Source organism: Cynara cardunculus (genome assembly GCF_001531365.2).
Source record: "Cynara cardunculus var. scolymus isolate 2C chromosome LG 12, CcrdV1, whole genome shotgun sequence".
Lineage (NCBI taxonomy): Eukaryota > Viridiplantae > Streptophyta > Magnoliopsida > Asterales > Asteraceae > Cynara > Cynara cardunculus.
In genome coordinates, this window is record NC_037539.1 from 3,980,933 (window position 1) to 4,002,255 (window position 21,323).

Here is a 21,323-nt window from a genome sequence, read left to right on the forward strand (position 1 = left end):
CGACACTCCAGGGACCCTTATTTTTAAATGGGTGATCCGCCCAGACTAATCCCATGGCAAATCGCAACTATAGGATTCATCCATAGTCCTGTCTCGTGAGCTAAATCTCCCAAAGACCACGTGCATATGTAGATGGCAGGATCTGAATCCATATTGATTTCATCATCCCCTTGTATTTACCAATCGCTGTAACACTCTTGCGGTTAACTCTGTAATAGCATTTGCAGTTGAATTTTTTTTACAAACAGGATGATGTTTGTGTTAAAGCTTGCAAGCTATCAAATCTGTGAAGATGTTGCGGTAAAATAGAATGAAAAAATAAACCATGCATCTAATGCTGTCAAGGTATCCTTCAAATGGAGACTAGACTTAACTTTTGATATGCATCAACAACCTATATGATCATTTACAGGGGTTGGCTCTACAGTCTACACTAGATATCTAAAAACAAAAATACCATCATCTTGTTAGAAAGTTAATAGGCTCCCATAAAAAGATATTTGAGATCTTGTGCAGTTAAACTAGTCACTGAGCTTCCACTTTGACCTTCACCAAAAGCTGAAGCAACCATTTTCCTCTTTTCTTCCTGCACAAATCACATTCAAAAATTCAAAATCTTGGAAGTGATTTCTCGAAGAAAAAGATCATAAAGTGATTTCTTGAAGAAAAAGGAGCATAGAAATGTCCATTTCGTGCTTTAGGATTCATCATTTCTATAATTGCACTACAACAAAATTGGTGTTCTAGGATGTCCATGTGTCCTCTGGGTGTACTATAGAGTACTTGATAGGACTTTTAAGTTTATAGGACAAAGAACTGTGTATCTTAACTACCAAAGAGTCATTGGCCCACGGTAAGGGAAGTGTCGTTGAACTCCTCATTGCCTGTTATCACAGGCAGGGGCTGCTTCTTCTTTCGAAATGAGAAGACCAATGCTGGGTCATATTTCTTGTTTGGACTGTAGCATAGGCCTTCGCCACTTCAAACGGGTCACGGAGAAAACCCAAATTCTTTCTAACCTCCAACTCTATGAAAGAAACTTGGGGTCAAATTGTATCTCGGGTTCATGGCATGTTAAAACGACTATCGACAAAACCCCCGATTTCCGAGAGTTAGATAGCCGACACCCTTATTTTTTCATTTTCGAATGACTGTCCCATTCCATTTTTGGTTTTACTTTTTCCTTCTCTTCATTCTATCTAGACAGGAATCACGATGAGACAAATATGTTCAGAAACAGAGCTCTTTTATCACAGAATCAGACCATTTGTTGATGCATTCCTGTTGAGAATGAAGAAGATAGATCTTTTGAACAGGGGCCAAGGAAGAAGACTTTCTCTTCCGGGCTCTGTGTGAGCTTTGCCCTATATAAATGTTACATACTAAAAAAAACCTGTGTATCATACCTAAAGGTGTTACCCTAAGTTGCTAGGGCAAAGCTAGGAAAGCTAACCAGTTATATTGACCAAGTTGGACAACCTAATAGGATACAAAAAGTAAAACGTCCTATTAATCTTTTTATAGGACTCCTTTGAAAGCCTTTTATCTAATGACACTATTCAAAAGTGTCATATCAATAGGCTAATAAGATGGTTTACTTTTTATGTCCTATTACGTTGCCCAACTTCACAGATAGATCTTGTTAGGTCACCTGACGTAGTCCTAACAGCTTATAGTAGGATGCATGTGCGTTTTGCTGTAGTGTTGGTTCATTATGGACTCAATGTACATTTTATATCTCAACTATAAACTACTATTTGGGTCCCTTAATTTTACCTTCCATTTCCATCAGAGAGCTAACCAAACTTGGGACCATATAATTACCTCATAACAGACCCTGGAAGTCCCCTGAGCCACAAAGTGAGGAGGATGATTCACTTAAACCTCCTAAAAAACCAAGTGTTCTCGAATTTAAGTTGACGATTTGACCATTGACGAATAGCAGTTTGCACAATCTTGCACATAAGTCATCATGATTGCACACCTAAAGGCCTCCTAGTTTTCACCACAACCGAGAGAATCATAATGATTAAGATTTACACTAACCAGTGGCGGAGCCACATTGGAGCGAGGGGGAGCAGCTTGTTCAATTTGTTTTATATAGATATGCGATGAAGTAGGCGGTTGGGAAGTGGAGTGCAGCGAGAGTAAAAATTTTATATAGATGATATACCACAACAGAGGGGTGAGAAAGTGGAGAACAGGAAAAAGGAAAGAGGTGATTATCATTAAATCATAAATGTACATTTTAGTCCTTGTATTTTGATCAATTTTTAAGAACTCAAGTTTTCAAAAATCAAATATTTATAGTTTAACTCGATTTATATTTTTAGATATTTACTTCATCTAACATGTTCATCATAAAAAATAAATGAGATAACTAACATAATAACTTAATTTTAAGAAGTTTATTAGTTTGTGAGTTCTGATTTCCGAATCAAACAATTGCCAATCGATGCTAGGTTTGGTTGTGTTTTGTTTTAATTTTTAAGAAGTTGCTTTGATATTTGATTTTAGCTTATGAAATGCACTAGGGTCACAATTGAAACTGCTAGATTGACATTGTTCTCACTGGATTTAAATTGTAAAGGTGATGATTTTAGAGCAAAAATAAGAAAATGAAATCTAGCATTTCACAAGAGTAAAGTGCTGACCTCATAAACTGAAAGATGTTCAAGTGCTGATTTCATACTATTCTTAAGTTGTTCAAAGATTTAAATAATTTATTTGACTTCGATTTTAGGGTTGTCAGGTTATATACAGTTAATTCATAATTGTTATTTATTAAGTGTTGATTTTAGTTTGTTGTACATTAATTAGTTTAACATTTAACAACCAGTATCTATTAAAGATTAAAACAGCCCGTCGTTTATGGGAGACAAGAATAATTTTGATCGTTCTAAACACAAGTCATATGTAAACCAATTCACTGTTGGGCCTGTAAAGGTTGGTATATCATCAATACAATATTGTTGTGTTTGACATTTTCTTTTACTTTTGTTTTATTTGGTGCTACTCCTCGAATCGATTCCTGGCTCCGCCACTGACACTAACCACCAATACCCCTTCATGCTCTAGAACAATTTATAGATCAACACCGACTGGAACATATTTGGTAAAACAATAGTCAAGAACATGGGAAATGCACCCAAAACCATAGGAACTCTAAAGGGAGGTACGCAATAGATAAAATATGATGGTGTGGATTTAAACCTGTTGACATGGTAGAAAGCCAAGTGATTCATGTCTTGGGCGTTAAAGTTACTTTCACACCCCCATCCTAAAGTATATCTTAGGCGTTAAAGTTACGAGAAGTAAAAAAGGTATATTTCTATCCTAAATAAATGTCTTTGACCTATTAACTCGGACCAAAAAATTGGGAGCAAAATCTTCATATCTAAATCAAATGATGAAAGAAAAAAGCAACTGGATGTCCAATTTGGGCCTATCGTAGTGTTCTGATGAAGCCCAACATGCACCTTACTAGAGACGGGAAACTATTTGGAGATCCTGAGAGATTCGAAGGTTGGTTGGGAAGCTGAATTATCTATCATACCGTGATGCATCCTCATATTGCATAATCTGTTAAGTGTAGTCAGTCAGTTTATGTCATCTCTGGCAATTCATCATTGACTAGCATTAATACGAACTTTTGTGTTATTTGAAACGAGCACCTGAATAAGGTATTGTGTATGTGAATCATGGACAAAACCATATTGGATGTTTTTCAAATGCAATAGGGTAGGTGCCAAAAAGGATAGAAGATTGACTTTAGGATATTGCATATTTGTTGTTAGGAATTTGGTCTCATGGAGAAGAACAAATCTCACGGAGTCAGAATACAAGGTTATGGCACAATATCTGTGTGAGGTAATGTGGATATATCAGTTCCTAACCGAAATAGGAGCTGAAACTTCATTACGAGCAACATTGTTATGCGACAATCAAGTTGCTCTTCATAATGCATCTAATCCTGTATTATTAGAGAGAACTGAACACATTGACATTGATTGTCATTTTGTTCGTTAGAAAATTAAACAAGGTTTAATTTCTACAAAATATGTTAAAAGACTCGAGAATAGTTAGGGGGCATCTTCACTAAAGCTTTAAACTGGGTTTAGATTGGTTATCTTTGTAACAAGTTGGGTATTATAAATACCTATGCTCCAACTTTTGGGAAGGAAATAACTAGGGTTCTTTCTAGTTTACTTTTAGATGGCTTCCTAAAATAGCTTCCTGGTAGTATATATAATCTTGTACAGTTCTTATTGTGAAATAAACCAGATTACCTACTTTGTACATTGGAAATAGGAACTTACAGTGTCTACTTTACGTAGATGGACGTATAGTTCAAAAGAATACACCAAATTAACCAGAAAATGTAAAAAGAACGAAAATCTGAAAGTGACCATCTACCAAGGAAGAAAGACGATAACGAACCTCCAAACGACTGAAAAGGAGGACTATTAAATATACCATGGGTAGTAGAAAGTAACTGGATCAGCCATTTCAAAAAGAAAATGAAAGGATCAAGTAAGCAAACCGAAATAAGTGGAAAATTTAGGCATGATATTTGGAGATCAGACCTGGAGTGCGAGAATCCTGTCCTCAACCGTGTCCTTAATTGTTAATCTGGACACAGTGACAGTGCGAGTCTGTCCGATTCTATGAGCTCGGTCAATAGCTTGATCTTCAGTAGCCGGATTCCACCAAAGATCTAAAAGAATAACATGAGATGCAGCAACCATGTTCAGACCAAGATTGCCAGCTTTCAATGACATCAGCATAACAATTACCTGCAAGATATCCATTACTTGCTAAGTTCTACTGGCTTGCTTCATCATCAACTTTCGAAAACTACACATTGCTCAGGCTAGATGTAAGCATTGAAGGAGCATATATATCTATGAGACCAACTGTAGAATTGTAAACTGAATAGGAAGACTTTACGCTTTATTTACAATGGGTTACTATTATGTTTTATTTTTATTATTTCAGGAATATCTTTGCCTTCCATATTTTGTGAGATTCTCTAATAAATTTCTTCAATGGTATTAAATAAATACTTTTATACTATAAAGGGTATTAATCCCTTCCTTTTGGGAATAATAACTGCAATAATTCTCTCAATTCTTTCTTCATAGTATCAAATCGACATCCAAGTCAAACTTCTTGACATGAGCCTTTCCTTTGCATATAGGCACAATCATATTGAACACCTAGTAAACCATCTGTTACTTCTATAAGATCCCGAATTTCCTTTGTGAATTTAGCATGAGCATATTGCCTTTCCAGTACGCTAGTCGTATGCTGCTCGTGATAACTACTCCAACACTGAGAATTCCTCCACATTATTCGACTTTTTTTATAAAATAAAAAAGTCTGAAGTTCCAACCATTTTCAAGGCTTGCCTTACATGATTTCCATCCAATACCATAGCAAAATTCATCTTCTTAACCACAAGGGTGGTGCCTCATTGGTTTGAGCTTGGCTCCAAAGGTCAAAAGTACCAGGAGGTCCCAGGTTCAAATCCAAGGAGGAATAAAAATCCCCTTGTGGCCACGGAGGTTCAAATGCGGTGACTCCAGGCTATCTGCAAAGCAGGTGATCGCCCTGGGATTAGTCGGCTCGCATAGCGGGTTGGATATCCAGGTTAATCAAAAAAAAATTCATCTTCTTAAACTAATAATCTTGAGGATCGTTTCAACTTAACTCTTGGTCCATACTTATCCACACATGGCATTTTGCATATTAGTTTGTATGGATACCCTCAACATGGTGGCATCTTTGGGAGGAAAAATAGACACTTACTACACGCTTTTGGGGGATAAGTCATTCTCACTGCCACTTATCTCATCAATAGGATGCATAGCCATGTACTTCAAATCAAATCACCCCATCAAGTCCTTATTGATATCCATCCTCATGTCAAGTCATTCTCGTCTCATCTACCTCTCAAGATATTTGGCTGCACTTCTTTTGTTCAAATATATCAACAAAATCAAATAAAACTAGGCCCCAAATTTCTCAAATGCGTTTTTTTGTTTTGCTACTCAATCGAAAAGGCTACAGATGTTATTTCCCTCCCACAAAAACGAAAAGACTTTACAGCTTCATCTTAGACCCCAAATCTCTCAAATGTTCTTTTTGCTACTCCTCAGATAAAAGGGTTATAAATGTTATTTCCCTCCCACAAAAAGGATTTACAAATTCATGGAAGTCACATTCTTCAAGAATCACTCTTATTTTCCCAACTCTCAAATTCAGGAGGAGACTTATAAGAAATTTCAGATTGTAGATACTCTTAAGAACACTTAAACAATCAATCTTATATGTAGCAACAGCAATTTTCATGTATATGCTCCAACTTCAACAGTGTAAGAGAGAGAACTTGGGACTATCATTTTAGATTTCAACCTATTTTCCCATTCTTTACTCTTTCTACTTTGTTAATCATATGGATACCCCTTTGTAGTTTCATTCTTTTAAATGCATATTTCTGGAACATTGATTTAGAGATTATAAACTATGTCCTGTAGGCATGTATGTGCAAAGCAAACTATAAAAGAATCAATAAATTACTAGTATTGCATCAAAGAATCAATATAAACATAATTACTGAAAGGTAGGAGCTCAACCTCTGGGTCAGTGTTGAACTCTTTGACAGCTCTGTCCCTCGAGACTAAAGACATAGAACCATCCAGTCTCCTGTATTCTATGCAATGCTGATTCAGTGACCATTCAACCAAGTCCAACATTCTCGTCCACTGAGAAAATACAATTGTTTTTATTGGTCCTTCAGCCTGCGAAGCTGATGAGCATCTCGGATCACCAATACCTGAACTAGAGGAGGTATTTCCTGTGAAGGAAGTGTTACCATTGCCTGCTGAATTTGATATTTCAGCTCTGTAATGGGACTGAATAATATCTAGAGTGGCTCTAATCTTGGAAGAAGCATAATTATCCTGAAAAACTGGAGAGTTCTCATTACTTTTCGACAAACATTCATAATGATCATCACCAGAGATACAACTCCTTAAGGTGGCTTCGCTAAATAAAACGTCGCTACCAATCTGACTTTTGCAATTAGGCGATGGGCACGTGTTGTCATCCCCTGTTAAATAGTCAGATACACACTGAAGGCAATAAATATGTCCACAGATCGTAATAACTGCATCCTCAGGTGGATCCTGTCAAAGCATCAAACTATTAATCATAAGACCTGAAAGCACAAAAAGCAAAACCAGTATGTATGCTAGTCAAATACCATGACTCCGATAAAATGTAATCTCTTCAAAATGCAGGTGGTGTTCACAATTTTGGAATTCGCGTACTAGATGAATGTAGGACTTATGCCAGCAGACCAACATGGAACATGAAATATCAACAAGTTGCAAAAATATTGAAATATTTTTTTGGAAACTATGCTTGCATTGCTCTTAGTTCTTACTGTAGTATTTGCTCAAATGTATAGCTACTCAAGACCACAATAGAAATTAGAATCTTCTGACTGAGAAATTGGATTTACACACTAGTTGTACACCTGGGCGGGTTTACGCTTTCATGCGACTTAAGTTGCATATAAGTCGCCCGCGTGCAAACAAGGCTTTTGCGGCTTTTGGGGCTTTTGGCACGACTAAACTCATGAGTAAACCTGCCCGGGTATACAACTAGCCCATAAACCCGCCCAGGTATACAACTAGCCATTTGGTCAACTTTTAAGTGGATTTTTAGGGTTTTTCTTCCCCCTCCTCATTTCTCTCTTCTTTGGGGCGATTTTGGGAGGATTGATGTCGTTTTGAGAGCTCTTTAAGGGCAAATGGAAGGATTAACATGGAGATTGAAGATCTATGGTTGGAGTCTCAAGAACTCTCAAGTTTGGTTGAAATCAAGGTTTGTCTTGGAGACGAATACCTCCATTGTAGAGTTCTGGGTGGAAGGTTTCAACTCCTTGAAGTGGCAAGTTTTCTTGAATATTTGAGATCTGTGTTTAGGGTTTTGTTGGCTTTGAGGTTGGTGTTAATATTTTGTGTCTATCGGTTTGATTTATGGTCTTGAGGATTTTCTTGAAGAGATTTGCTTGTGCCTTGTGGATCGCAGATCTTCACCCTTGGGAAGCTAGAAACTAGGTTTAACAACATGGTAAGGTGAGTTTCAAGTTGCTTTGTGAAAACTATGTACATGCCAAAAAATGACCATTTTGGAGTCTAGCGTTCTCCTTGATATTTATCAAATGTACTAATTACTTGATGAAATTGCGTACAACTGACTTTATAAAGTTTGTAAAAAGCTTACTTTTGGGGTTTTCGCACATTTTGCAAACAATTCGTAAAAGTGTGATATTCTGATGATAAATTGCATATAATGGTGATTATTTGACATTATTGTACCTTGGTGTAATGTTATAAATATTTGAATAATGCCTATGATTGGTTTGTTGGGTGCATTTTAGGTCTCATAACTCATTAAAGAATGTTTATGTTGAGTTATTAGGTATTTTGAAATATAAATCATACGAGTTCCCTCTTAGTGAGATTTGTTGCATCAAATGAGATTTTAATGGATATCATTATATTTTGGGTTGTAAGATTGCTTAAAACTCTTTAAAATGCATTTTTGGGATTCATAATGTTTCTTATTGAAATTAGTCAATCAAGTTGAAAAGTTTGCTAACTTGGATTGGAGTCAAATGTTGATTTTGAGATTTTGCCCAACCCATGAGCTATTGTGGTTTTTCTAACCGTTGGTTGATTGTTAGACCCATTTGGGCACTGACACGTTTACTTGTATAAATATTGCGAAATGCATGTCTTTGGTAATTTATCGTTTTAAGACGTAAGTCTCATGGATTAGAGTTGTGTTGGGATTGGCCCAACTTTTGGGTGTTCATTTGTGTGTGTGAGCATTAGATACTTATAATTTCATCATTTCTTGGAGTATACACGTCATTGGGTGTGTCTGATCCATCATACTATAATTTGCCAAGTTTTTGGTTTTGATGCTTCAACCCTTATGCATGAGGGTTAAATTGCTTTGTGTTATCAAGTAGGAAGTTTGAGGTTCCTATCTTGAATGCAAGTGTAGACACTAAAGATTGAATGAGAACCTTGAGGTGGAACTAAACTAGATAACGAATGGGCACTAAGGTTCGGTATTCTTGAGGTGACACTCAAAGAAGTGTGCACTAAAGATACGATCACCTTGAGGTGAAACTCAATGGAGTAGACACTAAAGGCATTGAGGACTTGAGGTGACACTTGATATAGTGGGCACTGAAGTCAATGAATCTAAGGTGTAGTTCGATCACTTTGATGCGTGACCTACTTTTATGTTCCACCATATTCAATAGAAACGGGTCTCCCCATCATCGAAAGAAGTATTTGCATTTTTGGAGTATTTGAGTAAAGATTATTTTTAGAAGGTGTTGTGTATTTTGCATTCATGTTTCAACCTGGGGAAAGTCGTTACTTAAAAGAGTGTTCGTTCAGTGTTACGGTCTTGCATTTAAAGTATGAACTGTTTGAACTCACTAGGCTTTATGCCTAACACTTTTTCTTGTCGGCATGTGCATCAGGCTCTTGTGGGGTTTGGTACTAGCGACACTTGTGAAGAGTTGAGTGCTAGTTAGAGGCTTAAGAGACGTCTTTTGTACTTTGACGATTGCAACTGTTCTTGGGTTTTAGTAACACTTGTCCCTATCATAGACCCGGTGAAAGATTTGGTCTGTAATTTATGATTTAAATCTTTACGTTTCTATTTTAGGTAATTCAAGTGTTATCCATAATAAAGGAATTTATTCTTCAATTCATGTATTATAGAAAATTAGAAATTTTAAATTAGTCGTTGTTTTCCTGATTTTGGGGTGTTACAAATTTAACATCCACAATTAACACCCTATAATGTACCAAGCCTAGAGCTGATCTTAAATAAGCCAACAGAATGATCAAATAAAAGAATTTGGTTCCATGTAATTCTACAAGTAAGGTACATATCAAGTAGCAACAAGCCACCAGCTTCATGGTTGTTCCAAATGGACCCAAAAGATCATAGTTGTAGGGGGAAAAGCCTCGGACATATGTATTTGTAGACCATGTTATTTATTTTTTATTTTGTACTTCAAACGGGGGCTAAAAGGAGGGTGATCAGTTATTAGGCCCAAAGACAAACACTAGGTCCTAACTAAGAGGAATTAAGTTGGAGGCTAAGGGAACTCACACTGCATAAAAGACATATATTTAATGTTTCCAAGAGATTCAACAAATTGGCTTGCATATCCTTTGGAAGATTCTTTGCCATCTTTGTAGAAGCTGGACCGACCGATTCTGAACTAAACCCCTTAACCAGCAATGGATGGTCACAAGCTTGGCGAAGGCGCAGAAGCATCAATAATATATTTGCATAATTTTGTCTCACAGTGCCTGCAGCTGCATAAGCCTGAAAGAGAGTGGTTAAGAAGTACGCAAAATAAACCAGATTCATTGCTGCGCATATATAATTAAACTCTGACCTTTCTGCCTGATCGTTTCCCATAATTTTTTTTGCAGATGTCATGTTTGTATCAAAAAAACGATTACATGCTTAACAACAATCTCCTGGGAAGTTAACAATATGGAGCACATAAAATTGTTCAGATATGCAAGACTAAGGGACTGCATGTTAGCAACTTAATAAGCTTAATGTGACTTGCAGCTTATTCAGTCAACTATACATGACTGTTTGGTAGTGGCTTATTGATATAGAAAGTGGCGTATTCAGTAAGCTTCTAAGGGGGAGCTTTATGCAGAAAGCCAAGTTTTTTCCAAACCTCCCCCTCCCAATTAAAAACTACACATACGCTCCTTCAATCTATGATAAAACCTCCCAACCAAAAACCTTCCCAATCTATACAGTCAGATTAATTCACAGAGACAGCTTTATCCATACAGGACTTAATGGAAAACCAACCAAATAGCCCCTAAGAACTTTAGACAGATACAAATAATTTGCATGAAGATCCTTAGCTATTATATGTGCAAGAGAATGGAAATAGTCTAATTATCTAGCTTGCATATACATTGATCTGAATTTCAAATGCAATAGATCTAGCTTTCAACAGCATATAACATATACGAGAGATGTTGAAGGGGACTAGATGCTAATTTTATATCTGGTAGATTGCTGAAAGAAAACAAGCTCTGATTTAGTCCTTGTAACAAGTGAATAAGAAACTGTCGATACCGCCGTCAGATGTCATCGTAGACCAGATTTCGTACCAGAAGTAGATTTGAACCCATAACTAATTGGTTATGTAAAAGACACATAAACCAATAAGCCACACTCGGTTATTGTGTCCGATGTCATGTATGACCTAAGATATCAACAAAGTATGGTAATCTTATACTAAAAATATTAACTAGAACTTCTTCAGTCCAGGCCAAGTGATGCTTGGAAGTCGAGTGTGAGTAAATAAATAACTGGTAGACCTACATGCTTGTTTCATCTAATAGAGAATATTGAACAATTGAATTTGATACTACTACGAAAGTCATTGGCGTCACCAGAATAACTAATGTTTGTTATTCCCATGCCCATCTATGCTGTTATAGCGGTCAGGACCGATATTTGAAACAACGGTTATAGCAGTGGTATAGCGGTCCAAAAATAGCGATTCATATAATATTTCTTAGAATTTTATACAAATATATATAGAGGGAGGATCATGCGAGATATAAACTAATTCGCAAGAAGACGAGAAGAAACATGGACCGCATAATCCATTAATTAAAAAATACCATTAATAAAAAATTAAAAATAATTTTAGAAATCAGGATAATTATCATTTTGAATTAGATAAATCCTTAAAAATCTCATTATATTTTTTAGATTTATTTAATCTTTACATTTTAATTGATTCGTAATTTTTTTTATCAAGTTCTATATAATTTTTTTTCTAGATACACTTTTCGTTAATTTTTTCACAATTTTCAATAAATATCACATGTGAGGTCCACAATCAATTCATTATTTTTTTCTCTATATACATAATTATATGTGATTATTGTAGATATTTTAGTTAATCATATATGATTATGTATATTTATATTTATGGATCTTTTTGTGATATAAATATTATCACATGTGATAATACGTCACTTATATTCGAACGTACATTATCAAAAGTTATATGTACAAAACTTCACATAGTATAGTAGATCATATGTGATATGTAATAGATCATATGTTAAACGAAGCTAATCACATGTGATTCAAAACGTGGATCCAAAAGATAGAGAAAAAATTGTGAAAAGAATAATGAATTGATTGTGGATATCACATGTGATATGTTATGAAAATTAGAATTTTTTTTAATCAAAAGTATATCTAGAAAAAAAATTAAATAAAACTTGATAAGGAAAAATTATGAATTAATTAAAATTTAAAAAATAAATACATCTAAAAGATATAATGAGATTTTTAAGGATACACCCAATCAAAATGGTAATTATCCTAATTTGTAAAATTATTTTCCACTCTTATTTATGGTAGTTTATTAATTAATATATTATGTGGCCCAAATTCCTTTTCGCCTTCTCACAAATTGACCGCCTTCCCATTTGAACCTTCCCCTATATATATATATATATATATATATATATATATATATATATATATATATTGTTATGTTAACGGATTAAAATTAAAACATAGCCCAAATCAAAATAAAAAGCCTAATTGCGCAAGTCAAAGACTCAAAATAAAGCCCAAGAAATGCCCAAACTATTGCAGACCGCAAGTTGACCCTAAATATCAGTTAAATTGCAGTAAATTGCGCCAATATTAGCGGCACTGCTATTTGACCACCGATATCCGATATTGCGCTGCAATTAACAACATAGATGCCCATAAAGCATATTCAGGACCAATATGTCTTTGCTATTATTTTTCACTCTTTCTATCATGGGTATAAAGTTACAGTACTCAGATCACTGTCAATTTATCAAAGAAACATCAACACTCAAAGACAACAAAAGAAGGGGCCTGAAATATAAGTTATCATTTTGAGAAGCACGCCTAAATCCCTTGTTTTACATCCTGGACAAGTTTCTATCTACTAGTAACTAGAAGAAGATGTAACTAGCAACAGAATAAGGTTCAGGGAAGATGACAAGAAAAAAGCACCTTGAATTGAGAGCGTGATTCTCTTTCTAGTTTGCGGTAGAAAGTCCGTTCCTCGGCTGAGAAATCCACAGTTGCCAAATTTATTATTTTTGGAGGTAAGTTGATAATGGGCTTACCATCAATCAAAGTTTCTGGACCAAAAAACCCCGATATGATCAGCATCATGCAACTTCAAAAAGAAATATGGAAGCACATAACAAACTGAAATCAAGCATTGACTATGCCACACAAAGATCGATGCATGTACAGTGAGCAAACAAAAGAAACATAAATTGATCTATCAACTACATATAAAACCAGAAATGGGTATCATGGTGTAAAAAAATATTTTATGACCAAGCACCACAAGAAAAACAATCATATCACCCCAAGAAGAGAACCGCTGATTAAGTGAGGTCAAAGTTCGGCAAGCAAATCACTCCCATTAACAACCATGATCAGTTCTGAAGGATCAGGATGGGCTATTAATACTAACCATCTACAATAGCGCATTAGCATCGGTAATATCATTGCACCATTATCAAAGATACATATATCCATCAGTGCATAATGAATTAAAAAAAACTAGTGAGAAGGTTGTGATGATAGGTTAATAATCTAGTGAACTAAAATGGCTTAAAACAACAGTTCCATTTGATAGAAATATATAAGGTTTGTCAAACCATAAGCTATTTGTCCCACAAAGATATACATAACTTAGCAAGATAACACGTTTAACATACAAAATAGGAGCACATAAATTTTATGTGTTTCATCTAGGTGCATGAGACATAATCTCACACAAGCATAATCAAAAGATGATCTACAATTAGTAAGTCAGCACATCTGCATACATTAATTCAACATTAAAAAAAAAAGCAAGAAGATGCATGAAAAGTCACCTTTTGTTCGGCGAAGCATTATTGCCTTTAGCACGGCTTGAAGTTTCATATAACCCTGCATTGAGTTTCTGGATATTGGGATCTTTATTTGATTGCAAAAAGATTTGTGGTTTGCATATGGTTCACATTTCAGAAATCTGAAATAGCTGAAAAGTTCATCAATTGAGTTCTGTATTGGTGTTCCAGATAAGCACCACCTCTTTTTTGCCCTAAGGCCACAGCACGATTTAGAAACCCGGGTACTGCTATTTTTTATTGTTTGAGCTTCATCTAATATCACCCTGAACCAATGCACTTTTGCAAGAGTGCCACTATAATCAGCTGCAGAACTGTGGATACCTTTTCTACCCTTCTTTCCTTTCTTGCTAACATGAGACTGCTTCCTTTTCTTATTAGCAAATTCAGAAGACGATCTATGCACATCCCCATCTTTTTTATCATCATCATCCTCCTCATTAGACGTTTTGGTTGGGACCTCTTTTGCCACAATGGAATATGTCGTGAGGACAACATCATATTTTGCTAGTTCGACAGGATCCTTAGTCCTATTGCCTCCATGATAGATTAGCACGTCAAGTTTAGCTTCATCTGCAACTTTCTCATCCAACTCTCGGGCCCACTGTCGTAGCACACTTGCTGGACACACAACCAATGAACCTGCTGGAGGCTTCCGATTGCGAAATTCTTGTGTTGAACTTAAACTATTGACCTTAGTAATTAACTTCACTTCATCAGATTCTGCAGCCTGCTTGTCTTCGTCCAAAACTAATGTGTCTTTATCATTATCATCATCTAAATCCAAGGCTTCAGCTTTTGAAACGCAAGGATCCTCTGCTTTAGGTCTTCTTGAAAATTTCTGCATCTGTATAAGTGCAATGATAGAAATGGTCTTGCCAAGGCCCTGTCAAAGAGATGTATAAAATATGAAAAATTATATGCATCTAAATCCTATATGGTGGATAAATGGTGCTACTGAATAAGATGGCGACAGTATTACAAGGCAGTAGTAGTACCTGATCATCAGCCAAAATTCCACCAGAACAAGCCACACTGTTCTCCTTCTGAAGCATCCAGGCCAATGCAATTTTCTGCAAAGACATTATAACATATGGAACCATCAAAACATTATCAATTAATTAAATCGAAACAAATTGTAACTGGATGCATACAAAACCTGGTGCCTGAAAAGAGAGACAGACAAAAGACCATCAGGTAAAGTTGTTTCAAGTACTGGTTGGTGAAGACCCTGAAAAGAAAACAACTATAACCTTTAATGCATGACATATCAATCAAAAGATAGGGTACAGATAATCAGAAGCACCAACCTCTATCATACAAAAGGTAGCTTATGGATGATCAGCATATATCATACAAGAAAATGCTAAAAGGTCTTGGAGAATATAAGAGCTGTTTGGTTCAGACAGGGGAATGAAAATGACATCCCCCCCCCCCGGGTTTAACCTGGAATGAGAATTTGGGATTATGGGGGAGTCGACCCATTATATTATATAAAAACCAAATAGTTTCTTTTATTTTCAATCCCATTAATTACTGCTTAATACCTCTAACCAAACAGTCTTCCTTGGTGCATGCCTTCTAAGGGGCTGTATGTTTGCCTCTTAATGATGCCATGAAGAGGCAACCTCTTAATCATACAGAGGTATGCCTTGTTTGGCAGAAAAATTAAAGCCTCTTAATGGTGACAAAAGGCTCTGAGCGATTTTTTGCCTAGGTCTAGACAAAATGGTTCAGAAGTGCTATTATTCCACATTTGCCTCTATCTATCGCCTCCAAGCTTTCTTCTCGTTTCCACGAAGCATTCCTCCCACGACAGAAGCTGTCCTACGATCTCCTCCCACGCCATTCCCAGGTATCTCCCTGCTCTCCATCCCGTTTTTTCATCTCTGTTCTCCATCTCTCAGATATCAATTTCTCCATATCTGCTCCCATCGATTCTGGTTTTAGTTTCTGATTTGGTTCAACAGCCATCCATCAAGTTCTCCATGTCTGCTCCCAATCAATTATAGTTTTGGTTCAACATCGATTTGGTTTCTGATCTGGTTGAATTCTTTGGTGATTACCAATTAGCCATCCATAATTAAATCAGACAGATTCTAGACCTTGCATTTTATTTGGTTGCTATTTAGGTGCACAGATTACCAATTACCGATTATCAATTATCTGGTTTATGTATTACCAATGAGAAAAGAACGGGATGTTTTCATCATTGGTCAAGTTGGAGACTGGAGCATGATAAAGGGAACTAAATCAGGCGCTATCATTTGGTCCAAAAACTAATTCGAGTATATGAAACATGATGCCTAAAACATAGAATATTAGCAATGGATTATAACTACACAAAATGATCCTCTTCATGGAACAGGGAGTTGTTGAAGGAACAGGAAATGGGTTAGTGTGGTGCATAGACTATGAAACATATTGCCCCAACATATAATATTAACTAATAAAAATCTTGATAGTGGAATCGCATTGATGCTTCCTAACTAGTAACTAGTAGTAATCCTTATTGCTTCAATACCTATTAATTTGTTTTCTTGTGATCTCAGGTCATTTCTGGGAGAATTGATCAAAAAAAGTTTTATCAGATCTTGATACAAGTAAATACCAGGAGCGGTTACCCAAAATGCTGAGACAGTTTCATTGATGTGTACTGAAGGTTTCATACGGTTTACCATACTTTTATTTTAGCATTTCTTCCATTGCTTAGCTCAAATGAAGCATCTATATTTTCCATGTACATAACAATGTTGTACTTAAGTACATCAATGAATTTGTATTAGAGAAGTTTGGGTCGAGTTTAAGATTATGCCTTTTTCCATATCAATGTTGTTTGGAACTAGTAATATTGACTATGTAGTTATATTTGCAAAGTAATCATTTTAATTAGATATTTAGCAAACAACTATATTTCATTCAAAACTGAATCATACAGAGGGCTCATATGGTAATTTGTTGTCATTCAGACTGTCAATTCAGAACATTTACCAAACAACCATATTTCATTTTGCACTATATCATACAAAGCCTCTTAAGCATTCTGACCACTACTTAACCATTTAGCAACTGCCAAACAGCCCCTAAGTCAACCTCATGAGAACTATGGGGTCCATGGCACAGAGAAGGGAAGTTCGATATTGATAAGTTAACTTGCAACCCATTTGTTTGCATATCCTGCTCTAAACCATTATAATCCTTTCCAATAACCAACTTCATCAAAATATTTAACAGGTTCAAAAAGGAAGCTTTACCAAAAAGACAAATTCCTTGAATACACATAAATTGTATATCTATACTAAGTGAATCGACAAATCTTCATCTTCATTCTACACAAAATGTAAATGCAAATGCAAGCCTCCGATCCAAGCTTTATCTTTGAACAACTGTTAGAAGTACATGATCACGGCCGGAAGTATTGGAAAAGAAGTTAAGAAATCATATTTAATATAAAAAAAGAGACCAGATAGCATATCTCGATATGCCCATGTCCTACAGTCAGCGTACCAAGGATCCTGATCTCATATATAGAATGTCAAAGCAGTTTGTAATGTAATGACAAACAGAGAAACTAATACCCGTAATGCTACTTCATAAATATGCCTCTCGTCACCAGCTGTTTCTTGAACTGCCCCAGGCTGATAAGGATCAGATTGACCAGCATATCGTGTAGCTGGAACAGACATGGAGCCCTGCATCCAGGGAGGTAATACCCTACTTCCATGATGGTTTTTCATAGCTACATCGTAGTTGGGCCTACTGAAATTGTCTTGCATATGAAGGTTTGTATGACTTGAAAGTGCAGGAGGATAAGGTTTTCCATAATTTTCATGGATTTGACTGCTACCCACATCTTTTACTCGAACACTCGGACTGGAATTAGATGAAGACGGCTGAAGGGTTGATGGAAGCATTCTTTTGGCACCTTTTGGGTGTAACTGGTTATCGAAGTCTGTACCTAACATAGCAGCGATTTCTGTAATCAATATGATGTTATTGAGATATATCACCAAATAGATAAAATAACAAGCCCATGTTACCATTATTTGAAGAAACTTTGGTGTGCTTGCCATGCCTATCTATGTTTCTATTTGAATTTCTAACATTTTTTGAAGAGGATGACTGCCCATTCAAAGCAGATTCTCTTTTAGAAGGATTAGACCTTTGAGCCGATCCACGCAAACCTAGAATTTAGAGAAAGGTCTAGTAAGAAAAAAAACAAAAAAGGTTTTTCTGTAGCCCTGTGAATCTCACCTCTAGAGATTGTGTTTACCTGTATCACTTGGCACAGATGCAGAAGCCCATGCAGGAAGAACCCTAGAATTGGATGATGAAGTAGCTGAATCATTCAATACCGAGTCATTTAATGCTTTATACATCTCCACATCCCAATCACTGGAATCACTATCTATTGAACTAACATCTATTGATTCCATTGCAGACCCAACGACTAAGTAGTTATTTTTCCTCTCCAAGATCAGTTCCAAAGAAGTAACCAATGGTAAACCAACCTGCAATTAAACAGAGACCCTTCAGTGTCCAAAAGTTCGCAAAATATACCCTCAAAAACCCTTGTAACAATTCCAAATTGAGAGACCTCGCAATCAAGAAAGTAACATCGCATGCAACATACAATTAATCAAAAGCAACTAAACGAGACCAAGAAAATGTCGGTCTTCGCCAAGAAATCAGATAATCGTCAAATCCTAGTAATGGGTTTGACATATGACGAACTGAAAACTTCATTCATGAACCCATGAATACATATATGTGTTTGTGAGTCGATGTTGCTACTGTGCATATCAAGAGAAAGAGAGATTGGTAGGATTACCTGATGATTATCGCCTGCATCACGATGATAACTGATTTCTTGCAATTAGTGCAAAAACCCTAAACCCCCGATGAGACATTCTTGATTTTCCCCAGGTTGGTCGCAACACTGCGCTTGTAACAAATGTTTTTGAAATGAAGTTGCCCAAATTCTTGGCCTTCAAATGCCCCCACCACCCTTTGTTCGTACATGAGAAACAATCGGTGCGTCCCCAAAGATAAAAATAAATAAATTGCTGATAAATAATTTAATTGGCATGGTTGTTTGGCTTTTAATGGTTACGTTAAGAGAAAACCTTTTAATCGGTAAGAGGCAGAGACTGTTTAGAAGAAAAAAATGAACCTCTTACAAAAGTCTCTTTAACCATTTTATGTCTATGGCTCCACTAAATGGTTCAGATCTAACTTATTCCAAGTTTACCCTTCTCACCCCTCTCTTCCCGCCGCTCTCTTCATGATTTCCATCTCCTTCTCAAATCCCACGGTCTCCTTCCTACGTCGGCTTCCACGATCTCCATCGTTCCTCCTCCACAGTCTCCATCGTCGGTTGTCGCTTGTCATCCTCGTTGTGGTATTTCCCTCAATCGATAACTCCATCTCTGCATCTTTCCATCGTCTCCATCTTCTGTCCCACACACTTTTAGGTATTTCCCTCTTCTCCATCTTCTGTCTCCATCTTATGTCGATTAAACAAAGAATATGAAGTACAATAAAAAAAATATTAAACAAAAAAACTGAGTTGAGAGACCAGTTGCTTGTGTGATTTGCTGGAAAAACGAGGCAGTGGTTGTGTGATTTCCAAACTCTTATAAGTTACAAAAATTCTGAGACAATGGTTGTGTATGCAATGGCTTATAAGTTAAACATATTTATATAGAAAATATCATAGTGATAAAACCTTAAGGACATATGGAAAAATGTACAGGTCAAAAATGGTGGTCTTTTTGTTGTTGTTTTCCTTGTTTTTTAGTTTTTTTAAGTAGTTTTGGCAGTCAATTCTTTGAATACATGGCTAATTTACGTGATCAAATTGTGAATCAGTTAATGTTAAATGTGTCAAATTAAGAATTGTTCAAAAACTATTATGTTGAAGTTTGATTGTTATGTTTTTGTTTATTCTATAATTTGAACAAGTAATGTTATGTTGGTTTGGATTAATATGAAATCTTGTTTTGAACAAGTAATGTTATGTTTGTTTGGATTAATAATAAACTAAAAGAGTATCCACGCAATGCAACGAGATGAATCTCCATTCTAATATTTATTTTTTATTTTTTGTCTCTATCAATATAATACGATTTAATAATATAATATATTAACAAACAGACAAAATAGTAAAAAAAATGTATAATGGTATAATATGTTAATTAAAAAAATTTAAAATGATTATATATAATATAAATTTTGGATTTGCTAAAATAAATTTAAAAAGAATCTACAAAAATTTACATTATTTTATGATTTTAAACAACCATCGCATATAATATAAATATAAATAAATTTTGTCAACTTCATGTATAATAATTAGTTATTAATTTTTTAGAAAACTATAATTAATATTTAAATTAAATATTTTATTATAATTATTCAACACAGTTTAATCATCCCTAAACAACTTGCACATTGTAACAGCCTCAAAATTTGGAGAGTGCGACAAATTTAAAATTTTCAATAATACATCAAATAAGGATTAAAATCACTTTCTAAAAGTAATCAATTGATTACCTACAATGGCAATCTAAGATTTAACTTTAAAACATAATATTCCAAATCTTTCACAAGTCTATAGCTACGGACAAGTGTTACTAAAATCCAACGAACCCCCAGATAAGCTATTTCTTTTTCGTGCACCTAACTAGCATTCAACTTTTCGGTGTCGCTAGTACAATTCCCCAACAAGAACCTGATGCACATACAGACAAATAAAAGAGATTAGGCTTATCGTCTAGTGAGTTCAAACAGTTTTCATCATGATTATAAAAGGTAAAACTGAAAGACTATTTATTTAAATCATAAATTCGTAAATGAAATGTTTTATCGTAAAAACAACATCTTTCTAAAACCCACCATTTTTGTGATGAAAACTCGTCAATCAAAGCACTCATTTATCTGAAACCAAAACCCAATACTCACACAACCGAAAATAAAACTTGATGTTCAAATATCGAAAACAAAAGTAAAACTCAAGTACCCCAAAGCAACCACATATGAACAATAAACAACTACCAAAGCATGAAAATTTTGGATACTCTTCATACCCAGAACACCACAAAAACGTGAAAGAAATATTGTATCCAAAACCCACCTTTCATTGACGGGGGAGACCCGATTCCATTGACAATGACGGAACACATAAGTAAGCTAAATTCCAATGTTATATAAGCATCAACTTGTGGATAACAAATCATTAATATCAACCTTTTCGGGTTTATAGTTAAT

The 21,323-nt window shown here is 35.4% G+C and overlaps 1 protein-coding gene across 8 annotated transcripts; it reads right to left on the minus strand.

The window, feature by feature from the left end:
• Positions 1 to 258: 258 nt before the first annotated feature.
• LOC112522486 (helicase-like transcription factor CHR28) lies at positions 259 to 18,992 on the minus strand. Of its 8 annotated transcripts, XM_025131631.1 has the most exons (13): positions 18,886 to 18,992; positions 18,328 to 18,565; positions 18,095 to 18,238; positions 17,633 to 18,012; positions 15,214 to 15,285; positions 15,053 to 15,127; positions 14,040 to 14,940; positions 13,159 to 13,289; positions 10,216 to 10,434; positions 6,878 to 7,190; positions 6,639 to 6,811; positions 4,587 to 4,796; positions 259 to 586 (listed from the first exon to the last, which is right to left on the minus strand). In XM_025131631.1, exons 2-13 carry the CDS (start codon positions 18,488 to 18,490, stop codon positions 476 to 478), a joined length of 2,892 nt encoding a protein of 963 aa, XP_024987399.1. In that variant the 5' UTR covers positions 18,491 to 18,565; positions 18,886 to 18,992; the 3' UTR covers positions 259 to 475. The 8 variants fall into 8 exon arrangements, 7 of the variants coding, with proteins under 7 accessions (XP_024987399.1, XP_024987400.1, XP_024987397.1 ...); XM_025131632.1 differs by having other exon boundaries at positions 6,639 to 7,190; positions 13,159 to 13,214; XM_025131629.1 differs by having other exon boundaries at positions 6,639 to 7,190.
• Positions 18,993 to 21,323: the final 2,331 nt, after the last annotated feature.

Excerpts from the sequence above, each read along its gene's own strand:
- LOC112522486 (XM_025131629.1), bottom strand. The coding sequence starts at position 18,490 with ATGGAATCAATAGATGTTAGTTCAATAGATAGTGATTCCAGTGATTGG. Across the intron at positions 15,286-17,632 it reads TTTATGAAGTAGCATTACGG|GGTCTTCACCAACCAGTACT; the intron begins GTATTAGTTTCT and ends TTTTCTTTTCAG. Across the intron at positions 13,290-14,039 it reads AATGCTTCGCCGAACAAAAG|AAACTTTGATTGATGGTAAG; the intron begins GTGACTTTTCAT and ends TTTTTGGTCCAG.